The 22,328-nt window shown below is 40.7% G+C and overlaps 1 protein-coding gene across 1 annotated transcript in view; it reads right to left on the bottom strand.

Moving 5' to 3' along the window:
• Window positions 1-17,002, bottom strand: part of fam214a (family with sequence similarity 214 member A) — a 28,789-nt gene extending 11,787 nt beyond the window's left edge. Inside the window, exon 1 of the mRNA XM_044207417.1 lies at window positions 15,916-17,002. Within this exon, the coding sequence (XP_044063352.1) occupies window positions 15,916-15,946 (31 nt within the window). The 5' untranslated portion in view covers window positions 15,947-17,002. The remainder of the gene's footprint in view (window positions 1-15,915) is intronic.
• Between the last annotated feature and the right edge of the window lie 5,326 nt (window positions 17,003-22,328).

Raw genomic sequence — 22,328 nt, forward strand, 5'->3', positions numbered from 1 at the left:
CAGCCTCTGAGAAGTGGCGTTGCACACATACCCCCCTTGTGTGCACAGTGGGTGTCAGATTGCTGCTTTCTAGGAAAGGCAAACCCAGGAACACATACATACACCCCTAAAGCACACTTAACAAAAACACACATGAACACCAACAAACACAGTGATAAACGATACACCATCACCAAACACATGAACTCACTTAAAACACACACACACGTGTGCAGTGCAGGAAAAAGGACTAGTGATGGAGGCTTTGGTTAAGGGGCCTAGCCTATGTACACATAGAAGAGAGCTGTCATTCTTTAGGGCGCACGCGCACACACACACACACACACACACACACACACACACACACACACACACACACACACACACACACACAATGCTGGGAGGTGATCAGGATGCAGGGCAACACCAAAAAGGACATGAAAAGAGAGCTGCTGTTTACTTTCTACTCATTCACACACATACACTCACAGCTAATTTGAATGCTGTGTAAGTACCCATATGGCAAAAACCACTCCCATCATCTGCTGCTCAGCCAGTGCAGTTCTCTATATGTGTCATTTGTTTATGACCATGTTTCATTTAAATGAAGCGCAGAGCACTGTCTTGTTAGTCATTAGTGATGCATCTGTGTTGGGGGACTGGAGACAAAAGCCAGTGGCAGATGAGGAAAAAAGGGTCACAGATCAAAGTCTCAGTGGGAACACAACACTGATGAGCTCACCTATTGCCCGGCTACTGGTTATCAAAGACAATATGAAATGATATACTGCAGGGCAGCAACCAGGTAGGTACGAGACATACTTCAGAAGGTCTACGCAGATATTGGAAGAGACAGACGAGTAGTCTAAAGGGCAGATAGGAAACATGCACAGTTAGTTTAAAAGGCAGTCAGGAAGTCATAACGATGGTTCCAGTTAACTGTCAGATGAATTTCATGCAAACCTTGCAAAAAAAAAAAAAACGCGAATTAGGTGAATTGATGTAAAAACTAAGCTTTGCTGAATGTCAAAACACATCCATGAGAAAAATACTCTTTTAATAAATGGCAAGTTGTTGCTGTTCTTTAGTGACTGCTTTAAAAGATGAAAACAGAAAAATCTAACTTGGCAGTATCAAGGCCATACATGACCTATCTGGCAGATTGTGGGGGACAAATATATTACAGTCGGAGAATATCTTAAAGTCTGAATGTCTAAAGCCACCTTTGAACTGTTGTATTACAAAACTGAACAAATCGTGACTTGGCTGTGGGGGTTTTCTTCAATAAAAACCCCCTCCCCATCCCTCACGCTTCGGACAGATCACCAACTGGAGGGTGTTAAAATTCCTCGTCTGTTAAAAATCTCCAAGTCTAACAGTCAAATTACCTTAAATGTGTGACAGTAATAAACAATTGAAAGAATGGCTAGAGTAGTACATGTGTGCCTGCTTTGTTCCAGTTCAAATAGTGAGACTGGCTGTGAAAGTAAACAAATATCTGTCTACAGCTACTGTTTCCCTGAGTAAGACACTAAAGCCCCTAACTGCTCCAGTGGTGCTGAGTGGTGTGGTGTGGTGCGTTCTCAAGATGAATAAATAATAAAACTAAGAAACCAAAGGTCTGTGTAACTGGACCAATGTCTTAATGAAAAACAATGCACGATTTCTGAGACATGAAATGCTCTTTTGAGGTCTTAAGTTGATATGATTTAAGACATTTAAATTTTTTTGTAAGACTTGCAGACTCTAGACAACCAGCCAGCCGGGAGGCTGTGTGTTAAAGGCATTTCCAGGCAGCTTCAGTGCAGCAGTGACAGCAGTCTGCGGAGCTCGCTGAGGTGTGTTGGCTTAACACACAACGATATCTAGCTCCTTCTGAATGGAACCAAACAGTCAATGTTCAACCTTCCCAACTGCAAATTCCTCATCAGGTGCAGCACCGGATGTCTTGATGGGAAACAACTCAAAGTAAAAGTTTTTTTCTGCACTCGCACCTCTTAGTAAGAGTACTGAATGTGTGAAATATAAATGCAAAGAAAATTGTGATGTTGTAATGACTTGACGTTGAATCATGCATGGACATGCATATGCAGACGGGTCTAAGTACATGTATGGTATATATATACACACAAAAGGGCTGGTTGATATTGGTATTGCAATTTCAATTCATACCTCTATGCAAAATCCTTCAACTATTCTACCATATTTGCATTAGCAGGAATCTCAGCTGCATCAAACAAAGCACTTCTATTTTTGCTAAGTTGCTCAACAAATGACAAGACTGTCACATCTCTTGAACTGTGCATTGGCAGAGTACGGAGCCCCCTAAAGGTCACGGTGAGAAATTTTGAGGACTACTTTTGTATTCTCCTACAATAGTTTTGCGTTCTGTATTCTGCAGATTACCGTACTGCTTTCTTCTGGAGGGACTTCTTGATCTAAGAATTAGTTTAATTTTACTTTCACTAATTACATAACCATGCATGCCTATTGAGCAGTAATACTATATCAGCATACTTAATGCCAAGTTCAAAGTAAAATTCACTGAGCTGGAATACTGTTACCTTGCGCTGGGAGCAACTGAGCGGAAATAGACATGTGGCTAGAAGAAAAGTATTGCAAGGTAACGCAAAAGTATTGTGAGAGAATGCAAAATTTACTGCGAGGGAATGCAAAAGTAGTCCTCAAAGAAATTCTTGCCGTGACCTTTAAGGGGCTCCATAAAGAGGGAGCAGAAATGGAAACAAATCTAAATTTAACACCAGTTCTGTTGTGCTCGTACTGAAAAAAAGGGTCATATTCTGTTGTGGGACTTTGTTGGATGAAATGAGTCAAAAGCACTTTAATGTATATGTACAGTATGTTCATAATGTTTTGCCATAGTTGGGGCACCACAGGGGTAGCAACCAAATAAAAAGTAACCACAAAATACAATATGATGAAGCTGATGCACTGTATAAGGCTGCATAACAGTGTACTTGTCACATTAAATTCTTCTAGGCTCAGAAAGATTACTGAGGCAATATTTAAATTTTCAGATGGTTACCATAAGAATATTTAGACAAAATCGCACTTTCAATTCTGAGTGAGAAATTTCCAATTCTCATTTTATCATGCATTGTGCAGCCCAAACACACACACACACACATATGTACATATACACAACTGCAACAACTGTCTATAATGAATATACAGAGGCAGAATGGGAGATTACACTGACAGTTCTTCCATGCTAAATCTCCTTACTGCATCCCCCGGTGAGATAAATATAGACATAACTTGGTAGCTCTCATTTTCTGTTTCTCTCTCTCTGATTTCAAAGTATATAGGTTCCTACAATCAACTATTTGATGACTTTGTGATGGTGTCTGCCAGTAATGCCCATGTTAAAATCGGCTAATCCGGTGATTGCCTGAAGCCATACACTATGGAAAGATAAAAATAATTGCAAGACTGTGAGAAAAAATCCAACAGCCACTGCTTAAACACCGACATATATGCCATACTTGTTTCCTTTGATTTTTACCACCCTTATCTCAAAGCATAGCACAAACTGGGGGATTATTTGAAAATTTAAACAGGGGCTCCTCTAAAGCCCACCATTGGGCTGGGTTTTTGACGGGTGCCTGATGTCCACTATGTGGCTATCCCAAGACTATGAGAGCATGTAGCCAGCTTCAAAGTATTCAAATGCATTGGTAGCAAAGTAGGTGGCAGATTTGAAGTGTCAGCAGCCTCTGGCATCTGCATTTCACCACCATGGGAATTGTTTGCAATGCTGTATTTTCTGTTTCATGGCCAGTTCTGCAGTCTGACCAACTATATTTGGAGACCAGCTGGTCTGCAAGACCAACTAAACTGTATCTCCTTTCCCTATACATCTGAAGGATTACAACTTGATTATATTTTTCTTAAAGTATGTGTATTCCTTACAAACTCTCAATTTTTATGAGCACCTCACAAGAAGAGTGTGATTCTAAGCATGCTGTATGTCCTGAAATATGCAAGACCACAAAAATTACAGGACTAGAGAGAAGCTACATCAGAGCGAGCAGTCTCACCCTCAGTATGTACTGTATGCATCCATGCACTCTATGTACATATGAATGTGTGTATGTAGTATCCTGTAATACAGTCTGATACATACAGAGCAGCCAACTCCATAACATTGAGTATTCACTGACATTATTTCATCTGCTGTCATGCTTAAGTAACACTGTTTAAAGAAATTGTGTCTAGCATTTTGCTAGTTTAACATTTTGTACTTCAATCATAACACCCTGAACTGAAATCAAGTCATGTGGTAGCTACAGATTCCCACATAACACTGGTTTTCTGAGTGCAAGAGTGCTTGTGCTTTTCAGATTTCAGGCTAAAATCCTGTGCTTTACCAGCCGATGTTCCAGACTGACATGGTGTTTACAACTTCATAAGTGCAAGTTCTGATAGTTCTGAGGTAAGCTGGTGTTTTGTTTTGATATTGTCTAGTCTTTTTGTTCTTTATAAAAAAGTGTAAAACAAAACAAATCGGCCACCATTTTGACTACAGACCAAGGAGAAGTCTTGTGGTGTCTATTTTTGTAGTGAGCTGTCTAGCAATGGTGTTGTCATGACTTCATATGCAGCAGCATATTGTATACTCAACTTCCCATGTTGAAACATGCAGACAGGCAAGAGATGCCCATAGGTTTGGACAAGTGAATTAATGTTAAGTATGTACAGCTGATACCAACAGCAGGCAGATGGTCACCAGCTAAAAATAAGAAGCTTAATTATATTTGATCTCAACACCCAATATATTTTCAGTAGCTATAGTCATTCTAGATTATTTCTAAATAAAAAAGTGAGAATTGCTTAGTACATCTGAGGAATAACGTATTAACCCCCACACCCTCCTAACCAACGACAATTAGTACATAGCTGACTGACAAACAATGGCTCCAGAGTTTTACCAGGTCAGATTCCCTGGCAACAAGCTACTGCTAAAGTGCATGAGCTATAGTGTACTATCAATATGACAGAGATTCTGACATAATATTTAGCAAACATGCTGACTATATTGGTAAAAATAAAACGCCCAACTTACACTATGCACCTTATTCAATACTGCTAAATTTCCTGTGAAAGCAGAAACTGCAATAGGATTTAAGACACAATTAACTGAGCAGCCCTGTGGTAATGCACAACAGCAATATAAAAGGAGGTGTTGCAGTAAAGGAAAGGGGATACATGGCCGCTGTCATTTCTCTCATGGCTGACTGACCTGGGACTACTGGAGAACAGTGATCAACGATCACAACTGTTGACCAGGGAAGAAGGGGGGTGGGGTGGGTGGGGGGTGTTACCAAGGCAACAGAGACCTTGTGTTAAACATTCCCATCACGGTGATTGAAGAGTGTCTGTGTGTAGGAAAGAGCTGCACCAATAAGCGTCTTTGTATGTGACAGTGAGCTGCAGCTTGACAAGAAAGTGCTTGAACACAATTAATGCTCCTGTTGTGCTCTGTGAGTGTGTGTGCGTGATGTGCACTGGGTATATACAGCATATGATTGTTTTGTGTTAGAGCATGTCTGTTGTGCTCTGACTGTATACCATGTCCTTGCACTGTACACTGAGACCGTCTGTTGAGTCTGTTAAGCTGTTTATGTGATCATACTTGCTTTGTGTGTGTTGAGCTCTGTAGCTGTGTATGTAAACCTGAGTGTGTCTGAGTGTTTATGCCATTCTTGTATCTTTTGTTCTCCCACTCTGTGGAAAAGCAGCAGAGGACGGCTGCTAAATTTCAATTGTAATAACAGGATCAGCTGTGTTTCCATAGCGCTTTATAACATGAATCACACGTCACTGCCAGCTCACCTTTCCTGTTTTTGTCTGCCTTGTGGTACAACATTAAAAAACACTGGAAGTGTTGGCAAAGCCTGCCAAGGAACTGGCATGTTTTTACCAGAAGACTGTAGAGAATGGTAAGGATCACTAGTAAGGAAGAGCTAATCTAGATTCAGTTTGATGTGTTGAAATTAAACACATCACATTTGTTTTAAATTACAGCTTAAAGACTGGGTGACCCTGATGTGAAATTCTACTATTAAGTTGGCTGTCAACAAGTATCACCAATAAACTTTAGACTTTGTCACTACTTGGTCCCAGAAAGTTTTGTTATAGCCAGGGTTTCCGATATTATGTTTTAGTCTAAGAGTCTGTCTTTCTCAAAACTTTTCCAGTTTCCTCCCACTTAATTAACTGACGTGTGTGTGTGCGTGTGTGTGTGCGTGTGTGTGTGTGTGTCCCTCTCCCACTCTGCAACACAAAGGAGCAGATTCACAGCACACATAGCAACAAGCCCTGATTGGCTGAGAGGCGTTAGCACAGTTCCAGCTGAGGAGAGCCCTTCTTCTGTTTTGTGAACTCAGTTGCTATTATTCTCCCACTGCGAACAAACAAACACACACTTAACCTCGACTGACACACCACCTTGCCCTCTCTCTATCACACCCTTTATTGTCCGCCATAAACAGAGCTGTTGTTTAGAAGCTGAGCAACTTGCATACTAGTGAAGTCACATGGTTAACAAGCTCTGAGCCTCTGGAAAAAAACTTTTAATCAGGAAGCATAAGCACCTAACAGACAAAACTCAGCTGAGATGACATGAACAGGATATGGTTTCAGTCTATCAATTAGTACTTCTTTCAATTAGTTGTCGGCATGTCCTTGTCTCCCTTTACACCTTTCTGGTAGATCAAGTTGTACAAGACACATTCCTGTACATTTTGTGTACATGGCTATTGAGCAAAAAATATATTTTCTAATATAGCTGTAAATGCAGCATTAGTAGGCCATCTAGTTTAAATACACACTTACTGCAGTAAACTTTCCTTAAGTTCATGTGCACAAATCCCCTTTTGCTGTTCAGCTTTCTTACAGTATTAGGTCAGTACTGTATGATGAAAGCACCAGTAACAATGGTAGCCTAACACAGTTAGGTAATCATGGTTGAATGATTGCCAAGAGTCTGCAGGATTTCATTGCAACCACACACTATGCCAGCTGATTTCAGTGAGTAAGCACAGCTTTAACCAGACAGGATTGGTAAAATCAGCTGGTATAGCTAAAAGAAGAAGACTGGCTGCATTGGGCAGCTCTCAGGTGCATTAGGTTGAGTAAATGCCAAGCAGAGTGAAGCTGAAAAAAATGATGTGCTGTAAACTTTCCTGAGCTAAAAAAAATTAATACTAAGATGCGCAAACACCAAAACAATGAGGTAGGTATACTTGTGGCTAAAGGGGACTAAAGTATATACTATGTGCTTGCGACATTTACTTATTCATAACAATTCATCACACCTCTCTCTCCTAATCTTCCTCTCATCTTTCCTGAAATGCCAGAAAAATTATCTTCAGGCACAGTGACCTAAGGTTTGTTGTGCCCTCCACGTGCCCTTTTTGACCTTACGTACATACTGGAGATGGGCCCCCTAAGCCCATGTTATTCAGACAAGAGTGGTCCTTTGCAAACTCATTGTCAAACTAATACCATTTATGTAATGTGGAGTGAAGTGAGTAAAGCAGTACTGGACAAAGTGGGCAAAGTGGGAATTACTAAACCTCAGTAGAGCCAAACAATCATGCAGTACTGCCTAATCTAGCCTTAACAATGCACACTATTGGGTACAAACTTTCATTTTAGATTCAACTTTCATATTTTCATTTTATAGAAATGCCAAAGTAGTGAATGCACATTCCAATATTATATCAGGTGCATTGGCAAGAAGGTGAAAACAATATCAAGATTTCTTTATGAGAATGAAAATGTTAAACATGATAATTTTATCCTCCAAAATAATTACTTAATTTAACTGTGTGTATAGATAGGGTCTCCTTGACCAATTCCTTTCTCCTCTAATGGAAACATCTGACAACAAATCTTTACTATAGCGGTTTAAATTTCAGCAAGCTGACTGCTGGTAGCTACAGGACACTAGGGCAGTAGGACAACACTGCCTCTCTCTGTAACCAGAGATACCCTGTACAACATGAATGCACAGGCCTTTGACCTCTCCTCTGCTGCCGATGCCAATTTCTAGAAGGGGGAGTCTGCATTGAGCAACCCAAGCAGTGTAGCTCCAAGGCCCACATGAAAAGTGTGCCAGTTGTGGCACAGGCAGGTCAAGGTGGTTGGTGACTGGTATTAACTGATTGGGAAAAGGAAGCACAAGGCCAAAGTCTTGATGCTAGGAAAAACCCCACCTTATTCTTGGTAAAGCTGTACTTAATGATTAATCTTCCAGAAAAGGCCAACAAACAGCTCTTGTTCACCTAATCTCCTTTTGGGTGCTTCTTATCTTTCATTATTATAATGTACTTCATGTATTTATCATTTAGTACCTTCTTTTGTCAGGACTTGTGAAAGTTACAGCTCCTTGAGCCCCAAATTCAACAACAGCATTCATTAACAGCATACCCACAGTAAAAACAAAAACCTAACCACTAAAAATCAGCTGAGTAAAAGGGAAAAAGAACATTAAGCCAGTTAAACAGGATAGACTGACTGTCAGCTGGTTTGTTGTAAGGATGAGCAATGCTGGGGGTGATTGGGGAATTGCATCGCTCAACGTTGAGGTCGGTTGTTGGCCTGAAAGCGATGAGATAGAGACAACAGAGAAAAGGAAAGGGGATAGATAAGTTTCAAATTAACTTAACCTCACACTGTTGTTAATAAACAATGTGCTCAACGCCTCCACAATGAGCCCCTGAGGTACTCTCCGTCAAAAGAGAGACTGTAACCATGATTCTATTACTTTAAAAGGAATGGTTCACATTAAAGATTGATCAATTATCGCTTTATGCATATTAACTGGTTGATATTATTATGATTTTCTTATCTCTCCATACTGTGATAAGACATTTAAATTCTTAATATAGACATAAAAGAATGTTGGTGTAAGTTTTGTTATAGCCAGGGTTTCCGATATTATGTTTTAGTCTAAGAGTCTGTCTTTCTCAAATCTTTTCCAGTTTCCTCCCACTTAATTAACTGACGTGTGTGTGTGTGTGTGTGTGTGTGTGTGTGTGTGTGTGTGCGTCCCTCTCCCACTCTGCACATAAAAGAATGTTTAAAAGCTTTATTACAGTAACTGAACCGAGGTTTGCATTTTATAAGATACGCTTTTCAGATCTTTAGTGTTATCAGTTAACGTGTCCATCCTCAACTCAAATACATAAATACAAATATACAAAATACCAGCATTCGTTTGTGATGTTGACGGGTTAGTCGAACTTTTCACCCCACAGTCAAACAACTTAATTTGCTTCGCCATTGTTTCTAAAACAGATGCCTCTGCGAGTAAACACACCAACGCACGTGCAGCATTGTCTCATTCTGATTCCAACTGTATACAGCAATATTTAAATATCACTAACACAACAAATATTAAAAACTGATTTATTTTGGATGTTTTGCTGTCCCTTTTTTATATGTAAAAAAGTAGGGTTGTCATGATTCTCCAAATCCATTCGATTTGACTTTCAATTTCAAGGTCACAATTCAATTTCAACTTTTTTCAGCACCGATGGCTATGCCATTGTTAGACTATCGTCTGTGTCAGTACAAAAGTTCAGTCAAAACTTTCTTGGTTTCCAAAATTACTCTGTAGAATTGGAGTTCCGATAATTTAACAGAGTGAAACCTCTCTTCAGAGTTCAGGCGTTACCTCCTGTACTCCGTACTCCAGAACGAGGCAGCAGGCTCCCAGGAATGGACGGCTGGGACGATGAACAAGTGGTTAGTGGGTAAATGGCGTGGTGGGTGAAGAGAAGACGGATCCGGACTGTAAGGACGGCTGGCCTAACAAACGGCGGACTTGCACTGGCCGGCGTTGGCAGGCTAGGTACGGACACTCGCGGACGGTCTGACTACTTCCCCTGTGTGTGTCCCTGGGTGTCTCGAAAAGTGCAGCTGCAGGCTGCAGGCGAGCTACACTGTGTATTTTTGTGTTGTTTTTTTTTTTTCTTCGGACACACTACTGAGAGCTTGTAATGTTTTTAACGCTTAGGACTGCCGTGACTAGTTGTATAAGTTAAAATATTTTTACTTTTATCCCAGGAGTGCTGTTCTTCACAGGTGCTTTTATGACCTGAGAGCACCAGCAGGCATCATAGCGAGTGCTGCTCTTCAGCAACTGCAAAGCACTACAATGTCTGGTATATACAGAATTTGTGATTTACAACTAAAAATGTTTCTTTGGGAAATATACATCATTAGTTTCAACAAAAACTGCATCTAAGAAGTATAAAGGTGACTCAGCGTTACACAAATGACCGTGTCACATGCACATTTCTCAGACCTGAGAAACCATCCCACAATTGCAAAAATTTAAGCATATTTCTTTTTTTGAGGCAGATGCCTAAAACACTCAGAAAACCACATTTCTGTGTGTGTGTCTGTGTGCGCTAACTGGCCTTACACTACAACTTCCTTTATTCAAAGTATTATGTGACAAATGCACTCCAGTAGCAATATATCTGCAAAATGACTTTATCGAGCAATCAGTATAAGTATACTGATAAATCTGTCAGGCCATACTATCACTGATTTCATTCTTGTGTTTATAGTAAATCAACCTAGCTCTATTTCTGTCAATATGCTTTGTCTAGATATTATCAGCAGATGGAGGTGGAGGTGTTAAGTGCTGAGGTGTTACAGTAGCTGAAGTCTACATGATGAGACAGGAGAGAAAAAGAGAGGAGCGGAGAACAAGATAGGATAGGTAAAAGAAGACCAGTGGAGCGAGGAGTGGAACAGATGATTCACTACAAGGTCAGAGAGAGACAAAATTGCCTTTACAAGGTCTTCCCTCCCTACAAATCTTGCAGGATAACAACAACATCCCATAGCATACTCCTATGCAAACACTGCTGGGATTAACAAGAAGCTGTCAACAGACACAGTGGAAGCATGAGAAAGAAATACTCAAAACATTTGTGCCAGGCATGAGTGCTTGTGTTTTATTTTAGTATGTGGTTTCTGAGCAAGGCGTGCTAGTCCCACAGAACTTGCAGCAGATCTACTTATGCCACATCAGGGATTAATACTAGAGTGGAAAGAAGGATGCACTATAGAGGACACCAGGAATTCATAGTTCATAAAGATGAAGTCCCTATACTGCAAGTTATTGGGTTTTGGCAACTTTGTTTGCATAAAAAACACGTTTGCATATTTTACTAACCCTGTTCAGTGTTTTCAGCATTAATCTTAAAGCTTATATGCAAAGTTATGAAACTCCTTATAACATTTTAGCTTCTTCATTCAGACTTTCTCAGGACCCACAGATGTATAACTGAAGACAAGCTGAATATACCACAGACAAACAAAAATAAAAGACACAGAAACTGAAATAGAAAGAGACATAGACCTCGTCCCCACCACAACACCACCCCTACCAGGAGAAAACCACCAGGTCCAGATGGTTCTTCCTGTTCCTGCAGAGCTGGCTGCTGGTTGGCTATGAGGAGCCATGGGGGCGGGAGGAAGTGACGAACACAAAAGCTATGACATCACTGGCTCAGTGGCACCCTGGCAGCAGAAATATGACCCATGCTGCTACCTTCAGCCAGTCCAGCACTAAGTCTGGTTGGTGTATTTTTGTGTGTCCGTATTGCTTGTTAACACTGAGCCTTAATAGGAAGTAGCTGTACTAAATATGTACACCTGCTTTTATGTCTGTGTGTGTGTGTGACTTTAGTGAATTAAGCAGTATATATATATATATATATATATATATATATATATATATATATATATATATATAAATAAAACAGTGCACTTGAGTATGTGTCCTGATAAAGGGTTGGTGTGCCAAATAAAATGTTCCAGCATTATGTAAGAGCATTGCTGAACTGGGAGGACTGGGTGCCCAATCCCATGCAGCAGCTTGGCAAGGCTAGGCTACTTACAGTCAAAGCTGTCACAACAGCATTGATTTAGGCTGATTACTCCAGGGGCCGGGATAGTAACTCACAGCTGAATGCCTACCCAGTATTGGTATTCATTGCGAAAGGCAGCTCTGAATCTCGCTGTACAATGGGGAGTCCAATATCCATGTTCAGTGCAGCTGGGTCAGCAAATAGCAGTGGTGTTGTATTGAAAAGACAATACGGTGAAACACTTATGTTGTCTTAAACTAGTTGATGAAATTAATAGCTACTGTAAGATTATGTATGCATAAACAGGAAAAGCAACTGGACCTTTTAAATAAATATCAATGAAATATAAAATTATATAAAATTATGGTTTTCAATATATTTCTGTTGTGCTTGGTTTCCAATCGTCATACATGAAATAAGTAATGACAAATGACAGGATGTGTTTTGGAATATAAAAAAAAAGACAGCACTACCAACCAGCACTAGTTTTGATTTAGCTTAAAACCTTGAGAACAGAGACCCAGTAAATAAATCAGTCAATCAAGAAAGAGAAAAAAATATACAGATGGACTTCAAAACAGAAGAGAGCACTTGTTATGGCTGCCTCCTGCTATGGGGTAAATCACTGCTGAGGAGGAGGCAAACACAACACAGGACTAGACAGGTGCTGTACAGGACAACAGTGTATGTCGCGCTGCATTATCTGGGTCTCTCGTCAGTGAGAGTGTATATTCTGATCCGCTGGCATGTGGCTGGGACATCTCAGGGCAGCTGTAATCTGGCTAAGCGCACGGCAGAAGGCAGGCAGTGGAGTAAGTTGGGTGGGTGGACCTGTATTCAACTCCTCCTTAAAGGACTAATGGCTCCAAACAGGAAGCACCACAAAACAAACACACCAAATAACATTACAGAGAGCAGGAGCAGAGCGCTGAGGCTTGCCAGCTGACTGAGTCTCTCCAACATAAGTAGCTCTGAGGTCATTTCTGTGTATGTTGTTTAATGTGTGTCTGAAAGGGGAAGAGAATGAGAGCTGTGGTTGAGGCCATAAAGGAGGAGGCACTCAGTCACCATTCTTAGCTCTTTGCTCATACATTTCACCACATGACCTCATATAACCATCTAATGCAAAGTCTTTTTTATTTGTCAAGTCCCTTCAGTGATTTGGTTGCGAAAAGGACAACAGTTGAGCAAAAACAGCCTATTTTTATGGTGTAAACAATTCCAATGTGGTTTTTGAATCAAACTTTGCCCTTCTACATGTGGAGACAACACGTTAAAACAAAATGATGTCTTTAAGGATACAAATAAAACCCATCTTAACCACACTTCAGCTGAAACAGTTTGAAACCCAATACGACAAGCCATGTTCTCCCCGAATGGTGTAAACAGGTCCCGAGTTTTCCATAGCTGCTCTTTATGGGACCTGTAAAAGCTGTCAGTTGAACCACATGGTTCAACGGTACAGTGCTTATTAGGGCCAATAGCAATCTGTTGTGTACTCTCTGCTACACTCTCTCCTCACACCCACTCACTCACACACACCATCCTGACTCACAGCTCAACTCACAGAAAAACAAGGGGTCAGATGACTCTGGTTAGGCCCCTGAGCAGAACATAAGGGCTCCTCTTCTCCCTTTATAACAAAAGCATGGTCACAAGCGCCACAAAGAGATGCTGCATGAACAAAATTCTGCTCATCTGAAGTCTAAATTCTTTGTTTTTAATCAGGTGGTAAGGTCTTTAAAGACCTAGACTGATGCTGCTTTTTTCTTTAGATACCAATTCTGATACCCAAACACAGGGTATTAGCTGATAGGGGGTTCCCAACTGATACCAGTGCTCCTTTCGGTTTTTTCAGTTTTAAATATGCATACCATACGAAATCGAACCAATTAGGAACATTCTTCCAAGTGTAAGGTAATATGAGGCTGTAACTAGACATCATCTCTTAAGTGTATGTGGGGACATTCATGCTCAAACAGTATTACACTTCTGAATTTCTAAAATGATGTTGTTCTAGTTTCTCTGCTGGTATGTGCTTGTGTGTTATTGTTCCGGGTCTAGCGGGTTCGGTGCCCACTTCTTTATAAAAATACACGTCTCTGTTCCATGATGGAACATTAAAAAAGGCAACTGTATTTGTCTTTGATACAAATGTTGTATAATATGGCAAAACCCAATAAAAAAAGGTTTAAAAAAATAATTATGTTGTTCTAGCAGCTTTATAAAATTGTGTTGTTACAGCAGTGACTAAGACACAGCACTTAATTTGGATTGGTCACATCAGCCTGATATGGGATCTGTTTATTACGATCAACATCAGCACAGATACTGACTTGATATGCTGGATTTGAGCATCACTAGTTCCCATAGTCTCCCCAACCCTCAATCCAGCATCAGAGCAGTGAAACGGCCTGCTCTGTGCTCAACTTGACCTTGCTGTGATCCAGGCTTCTAAGTAAACAGCTTCTCTCACCACTGCAGTCCCCTTTTCTGAGAGCAGGGAGAGGAGAGAGGCGAAAAGAAGGAAGGCTTCTGGGCTATAACCAATTTGGTATCTCCACCACAGGAACGGTACAGTATGTTCCAAATAACAATAGCCCCACAGTGTCTGCCAGTCAAACAAGGAGCTACTGCTGTGGAGCAGCTTCTACTGGCACCAGCTTTCATAATTAGAACATGACAACGAGAGAGCCAATCTGACATGGCAACAACATGGCGACGAACAGACTTGCTGTAGTAATGTGCCTTAGGCCAACAGTTCTCAAAATCTTTGGGTGATACAAGGCAGGCATACACACACACACACACACACACACACACACACACACAGAGTATTGGGTTGTAAATCATCTCAATGTCCCCCAATTTAAGTCATTATCCCAACCAATAAAACATACAACAGCAGTGTTGCTGTTTGCTGTTCACAGCTGACCCAGCATGCCGTGCTGCATTATTAGGCTATAATTACACTGTACAGTGCCAGTCAGTGTGCCCTTTACTCTGGCCAGTCACATCACACAGATGTCTGGGTCGGTGCTTCCATATAAAGGCTTAGGATCCTACAGTCAAGGAAAGGTAAGGCAACACTGGGGTTAAAGGTCTAGGCCCATATAGGGCACATGTTTACAGTTTGTTGTGGAGTCCCATTACCAGCATATTGTGCTCTAAGGAAGATCCCACTCAGGCCAGTCAGCAGCCTGGCTGCAGTTTCATAACCTATGCAAACACACAGACTATCCCTGATTGACTGCAGCTAATCTCATCATGACTGAGAACAGTGGCCCTTCACTGCTTCCAAGTATGGTGCTATTGTGTTGTTGACAACGGATCAAGTCACTGGTTACCCTGCATCACAAACAACTGTGTACAATCAATCACAAAGTGAATAATTCAGCTTACACAATGGAGGAGCTCATACAACACCTAATGTTAATTGTGCCAGGGCAGAGATTAAGGTACTGAGATACCCTTTACAAATTAATGCAATGGTAAAATTAGTATAATCACATTGAAACAAACAAGGGTGCCCCCTCTGTCCCTGTTTTACCTCATGCTGCAGATATAGCGACATCTAAACAGGTTGCAGAGCATACGGCAGGAGCCTTATTTCCACAACAGGGTGGGTGTCAAGTACATTTTGCAGCAGCCCCGTTCAAGAGACTGTCAAAACAAGAGCTACTGGAAAAGGGAACAGCATTTGGCATGAGAGGATCTTGCAGGTTATATGTTGATGCAAACGTGGGGGAAAAGACACAGCTGACATTCATGTTAACATCCAAAATTAGAGCACCAAATGCTGTTGTATGTACACGTCCTCATCCACTCGGGTCAGGCTTTGTTAATTCACATAACCAGTGACCAGGCTGACCAGCTGTTATATAATTCCCTGGCCTGAATCTTCTCTCAGGGTAATGGGTACAGTCAGTCCACAAAGGCAGGAAATGCACAGCTTGCCCACACACTGACCATCAAGTCCACTCCACATGTGTCTGTGTGTTTCTGGTGCTCCACATACCTCGCTCGGACTTCATGCTGTCCAGTGTCATCAGGTTGCCTTCAGGGTCTCGCGCAGGGTCTTCTCAGTCTTCTCCTTTTCTATCACACACAGTCTTGACAGCAACACAACGGTGTCTGGACCCCCAAACCTTCTGTGACTGAGACCTGCTGTATTAGCTAAGCAATAATATCAGCTGTGAAGCCTGTGTGTTGGTGCCAGCTGCCCCCTATCCAACAACAAAGCATTGCTTTGTTAGCATGCTACTGTACGCTTCCATCGAGTCGCACTGTATTGTCCAACTGACTAACACAAAGACTGCTGATAGCGAATACCAGTTACAGTCAGCGTTAGGTAATGGAGTTGTCAATCTGCTTGTTAGCGAGTAACCAATCTGACTACTAGTAATTTAACTAGCAAGCTGGCTACTCTTACAGTCCGTCTCAAATTCCACCACCTGAACCACAGTTACGTCGCGATGCATTTCTGTAGCTCATCTCCTGTAACACTGGCTCCTCACAACGGCACTCTGCCAGGACTGGGGGGTTGCTAACTCTGCAGTGTTAGCTAGATAGCAAACACAACTGACTAACTTTATCGTTACTGTATGGTTAAACGGCTGGTGACGACGACCTCCCAAACATCCCAACCCCCACTGTAGAGCAGGTAGCCACAGCTCAGCTACAACCACCGACTCCGATGACGGACGGTCTCAGTATTTTTTTTTTTTTTGCTACGACGAGAGCATATTCAGCGTATCATTCTTCTCACGAAATGTTAACCGGTGATATCAGACGTGTATGAAGCACTTTCTATCCATCCACAGCGTTCGAACGGTCGCCATCTACTTAATGTTAGAAACGCCACCTGTAATGACTTCCTTTGCGATCTTCATTAAAACTTTTCCAACCAACAACAAATAGCCCGACTCTCTGCTCGAACGCTTCGGTAACACGGCAACGTTTTCCCGCGAGCGTTTACTGAGTAGCAGTTGCTATTTTACCGCTGACAGGCCAGTTGACTGCTAAAACTAGAGGACTATGTCGATACTAATATTATTCAGGCGAAATGCAGATGAAAGGAACAGTGAGTCCTCCTAGTCGTGATGCTTACAGTCTGCCTCCCCTCCTCACTTCCCTCCCCACCGCTTGTCAAAACAGATCAGTGCAGCTCCAGTCACGTGTCCCAACAACAGTCCCAGTCGTCACTTCCTTCTCCTCCAGCCTCGCATGAACTCGCAACCATAGCAACCGCCACGTTATAAGTGGTACCAAAACTTGTGAGGAAGACGCGCTGTGTCTGATGAAAACAGATTTAAAAATAAAGCCCCGACGTGAATTTCTTTCTTTCACAGTTCTGTAACGTAGGGAAACGGGACAAACAAGAGACGGCCTCCTCTCCGTAAGCTGATTGGTCAGTGGAATTCGGTGCTCGCTCACGTGCGCACGTGAGGCTTCGTTTCTTTCCGTCGTGAACATTTTGTTCTGGCTTATTTTGGTTGTACGAAGCCAAATGTCGAGTGTGTTTAAGGTAGGCTAATGTTGTTATATGTTGTAGTACAAAGTCCTGCCGGCTGAGAGACTTATAAAGCCATTGTGACTTTTAAAATGTACTTTTCATGCAAAAATATTTGTTCATTGTTATGTCGTTAAACAAAAGGGAGCTTCAGTATTTTATTATATCTTGTAGCCCAATTTTCAATAATAATACGGTAGTATTTAACAGAAAAAGCGTTAGGTTCTAAGTTCTAAAACTTGGCTGGCCAATATTGAGCCAACCAGAAAAGTTATACATGAGACCTATATTCAAACCCAAGGCGATGTCATGGCAAAGCAATGGCAGATAGTACCCTACAATATCAAATGAGAATGAAAACCCTAAATTCAAAAAAATATATAAAACCCTAATATATAATATAACTGTCGTCCAACTTTGGCCAGTCATTGTAATGAGGAGTGCCCTTAAATAAACTGCTACAAAAATGCATTGTTCAAAACCAGAAGTTAAGTTAAAAGTAAACTTTAACATGTGAAGTTAAAGTGAAAAAATAGATCCAGAACCTAATAAATGCAGGGTGTGGTCCATTGTCATTTTGATACAAATGACAACAGGACACAGGGAGAGCTCTTTGTTTTAATCTCTTCTCTGCTAAAACCTCTTGGAACAAAGGCAAAGGCCAAAATGAGGACACTAGACTCTGCTTCACAAATCTGTTTGGCAGCTGCAGTTGCACTTTGTGTGTTATTGTTGTTTGCTACACACAGATAGACTCTACAGAGTGGACTTAAGTTTGGTTAAAAATGACTAGTATTATTGTAATATTTTGGATAGACTTCTGAAAAAGATAAAAAGGCTATAACCTCTTGTTGTCACAGGGGCCACATTTTTTTAAGGATTAGTGCCTATTGAATTTTAAATCGGCAGAGTTGTTCTTTGTTTCTGACACAAAAGAATGTAGGGGCACACAATAACAATGCAAACATCCACCGGTTGATTATGGGCATTTATCTGGCAAGGGAGCAAAGTTAGTCTTCCTACACCAAAATGATATTTAGTGTTGTTTAACATTGTGGCTCATAGATGTTGTAATATCTATTTGTCAGCCAGACAAACCAACTCACATAAGAAACCCTGTTGTGTCCTATCGAGGTTTTAGCTTAGACACAGCTGTGTAAGGGGTGCTGTTCGGCGTGACTGGGGGATTGTTGGTGGTATACTGTGCCAGAGCCATTGTTCAGTTGTTGTCAAAAGGGCTAAAATTCTTTAAAAAAAAAAAAAGTGTGTTCTGAATAGTTAACAACAATATTGACAGCAGACCAACATGGCATGCCAACTGTGTCAGCTACACAGTAAAAGGGGAATTCTACGATAAAACTGATTTCACATATATTTTTATGTTACATTGTACAAATCAGTTCTATATTGTGAAAATGAGTAATTGTCTCTTTAATATAAACAGTAGAGAGATATTGTACAGTGAATGCAGACCTCTGTGGTTGAAATGCCTTGCAAACCTTGTGATAGGAAGAATCCGCCATCACCGACTTTCATTCCAATTTTAAATATGACATGTGGAGTAGCTTTGTGAAGATCAGCCATTTTGAGTTGCACTGGTGCCCAAACTGTAATTTATTTCTATTTAATTGTAGTTCTGCAACTAGCCAATCACAGTCCAACATAGAACAAAGAGGTGTTATTTTAAAAAATCTTATGAGTGTGAAGAGGAGGCTGATATTGTAAGTTGTGGTTTGCAATAAGCTGCAAAGGCCTGCAACTCACTTAGGGCTGTAGTTAGTATGATGATGCCATTAAGAGATAAACCCTGGACAACAGTAGTAACTCCCAGAAAGCTATGACAACACCCTTGACATTTCCTGATTCACAGTTTGAAGATCTGTAATCATGTAAAGCTTATTTGGATTTGATATTTGAGTCCATAGTGCACACTGTTCAGTGTAAATGAACCAAACATCATTTCAGGTATTGGTGCTCTGATTTCCAATGAATATCTAATAAATGAAAACAAAGTAGTGCTTGTGTTTTGGAAAAATCTATGTCATAACCCCATCTAGTGGCAGGATATAAGTAGTGTAATGCTGCAAATAAAAAATACTACTTGTGTTATCTATCTATCTATCTATCTATCTATCTATCTATCTATCTATCTATCTATCTATCTATCTATCTATCTATCTATCTATCTATCTGTCTGTAGATACAGTAAAAATGAGAAAGGAGAAGAAGTAAAGAAGAGGGCAGGGGAAGGGCCACAACTCCAGAGACTGAAGGACAAATGTTGTATAAATAAGAGTGCACCTGAGGTGAAACTGTGCGGACATGTTGCCAGGTTTTGGGACTCCCTTGGGTCACTGTCCTGTGACTCCATAATCCTCATTCAAGGCAAGTACATTCATAAATAAGAGATTGTCCTTCATCTGCCTGGCACAATGCAGTGCCTTTATTCAGTGCACTCTGACCCATTCAAAGAGCTGAAAAGCGTATACACACGCATATGCTCACAAATGCACGCAGAATTGTTAATTGATTTGTAGCAGGTAACTAAAAGCTCAAGACCATGATTTATCTTTAGAGTTGCAAGTAAGGTGGATGACTGAAATGAAATTATCATGTTCTTGTTCACAAAAGCAGAATACCTTTTGCAGAATCATTTGTCTTATGCCTTGTGTATATTTTCACACAATATTCACCAGGTTAATTGTCTTCACACATGGCTCAGCTGAGACACCTTACATTGTTCCCCTGGTATCATTGAATCCTAAAGGAAATGTATTTCCAGGCTAGTTTGGCTTCTTTGACAAGCTTGACAAAGTTTTGGCTCAAATAGAGGCGAGATCTGCAGTCCAGTGGCTCAGTTTGATAAAGATCAATGATTTACTACTGACTCAATGTTTTACGGAGAAATGTAACCATTTTTGAATTTTAATTAAACTTCCTATGTTTGGAAATTTAGCCTGAAGACAAACTCTTAGTTTCACCAATATATTTTAGCTTCCCCTATTTACGTGCAAGAGTTTGCCTTCAGACCTTGAATCAGTGTAATCAGAGTACAACATATCACCTTTGGGTGATGGATTACTAACCGATGGATTTGTGGGGTCTGGCACCACAAGCAGAGCGAACCAACTGAAAAATCTATTTACTTTCTACTTTTGTTGTGTTGCTGAGTTCAATCAATGAAATTACTGATGGGTTGAAGTGTGGATATCTCAGCTTGGCTTGATTAATTTGTGATTCTGTGTAACTGAAGGTAAAATATATAAGGATAAAATGATGATTCAGATTAAAATGACACAGCAGTATATAAAGAGATGGGAGAGAGAAGTTAAGAATAAATGATCAAAGATTTTACAGGTCTGTAAAATTAGCAGTACTTTGCCGGTTGAGACACATTTTGAATAAATCCACCTTTGTTGTAGGTCTGTGGTTCACTGTAAAATCAATTCCAAAATTAGCAATTTACCATTTGAATGCAATGAATCTACCAACCCACATTTTTTTAAAGTTAAGAATTTGCTGGTGATCTTTACAAGGTTTTTAATTATTGATTGGTTGAAGCAGCTAAATATTTCCAAATGCATATATAGCATTTATAAGTAAAGACATGTTATGGGAATACATTGATTCAAGATTTTTACATGTGCATATATTTTTGAAGATGGGGGCCCCCAGTGCCTTCTCACCCTGTCAGAATACATGACATAAAACTATCCACTGATCTTCTCAAGCTACTTGTCATGCAGGTTCCCATCCAAGACAGTCTTATATGCCCGCTTGTCTTGTCCTCTACTTCCTTATCTGATTTGATGTTTTATTGATTCAATTTGCCTGTCTGAGCAAAAAAGAAAAAAAAGAAAATAGACAAAGCACACACACCAAAAATAAAATAATAATAACAAGAGCCAGAATTCAGAAGCTGGAAATACCAACCGTTTATTTTCTACTTTTTGTGACTACAGAAATGTTGAAACATTTGAACACTGAAAAAAGCTGGATGACATCATCACTTGCTTCTTAATTTTCTTTCTTTTTTTTTTTCATTTGCTTAGCAATCACAACAGATGATATTGCACGGCACTGAGAAAGCAGTAGCAAAGCCTGGGAAACAGTAATGACAAATCAAGTCATGAGACATGGAGTTATACATCTGAGAGTAACACCGACAGTATTGCCTCTCTGGCACATGCACGCACGCACATGCACACACACAGGCACTCGCACACACACACACACACACACACACAGGCACTCGCGCACACACACACACACACACACATCTCAAAACTGAATAAAGCAGTGAGTTGAGAAGGAGGTCAAAAGAAAGAGATCAAGTTTGACAAGAGCACAAGGCGGACGAGAGCAATGAGATTTCATTTTGAAATGCAAGTGCAAGATGAACTACTACTGTAATCTACTCCTAAATGTCTATGACAACAAATATGCTTGTTTATCAAAACCCTTCAAGCATCTTTGTATATGAATAGCTGGAGGACACCCCTCTGCGGGTGAGAAACTAGTTCCCCAGCGTAAGAGATCCAGATGATTGTCTTAGGCGCCGCAGTATTGTTATGAGACTTGTAGCCAAGCTACCCATCACATGGGAACTCCTTATGGACAAAATAAGTAACAGAAAATGTGAAAATGGGGAAATCATCATCCATTCCCTCGTTAACACAGGCCTTTATAACTGTTCTGTAAGCGCCTGTACCTTGCTGAAAAACTTTCACATTCTCCATTCTGTGACACAAGGACTGCATAACATGCTGATGTGATCCGTCATGGACATTTTGTTGATGACCTTCAGTCCTTGGAGTTACTGTGCTGTCTGCATGACAGAGGAAACAGTACCAACAGTAAGGCCTCTGACTAGCAGAGGGAGTCAGACACACCAGCAGTACATACAGATTTTAACAATG

This window comes from Siniperca chuatsi, linkage group LG1 (genome assembly GCF_020085105.1).
Source record: "Siniperca chuatsi isolate FFG_IHB_CAS linkage group LG1, ASM2008510v1, whole genome shotgun sequence".
NCBI lineage: Eukaryota > Metazoa > Chordata > Actinopteri > Centrarchiformes > Sinipercidae > Siniperca > Siniperca chuatsi.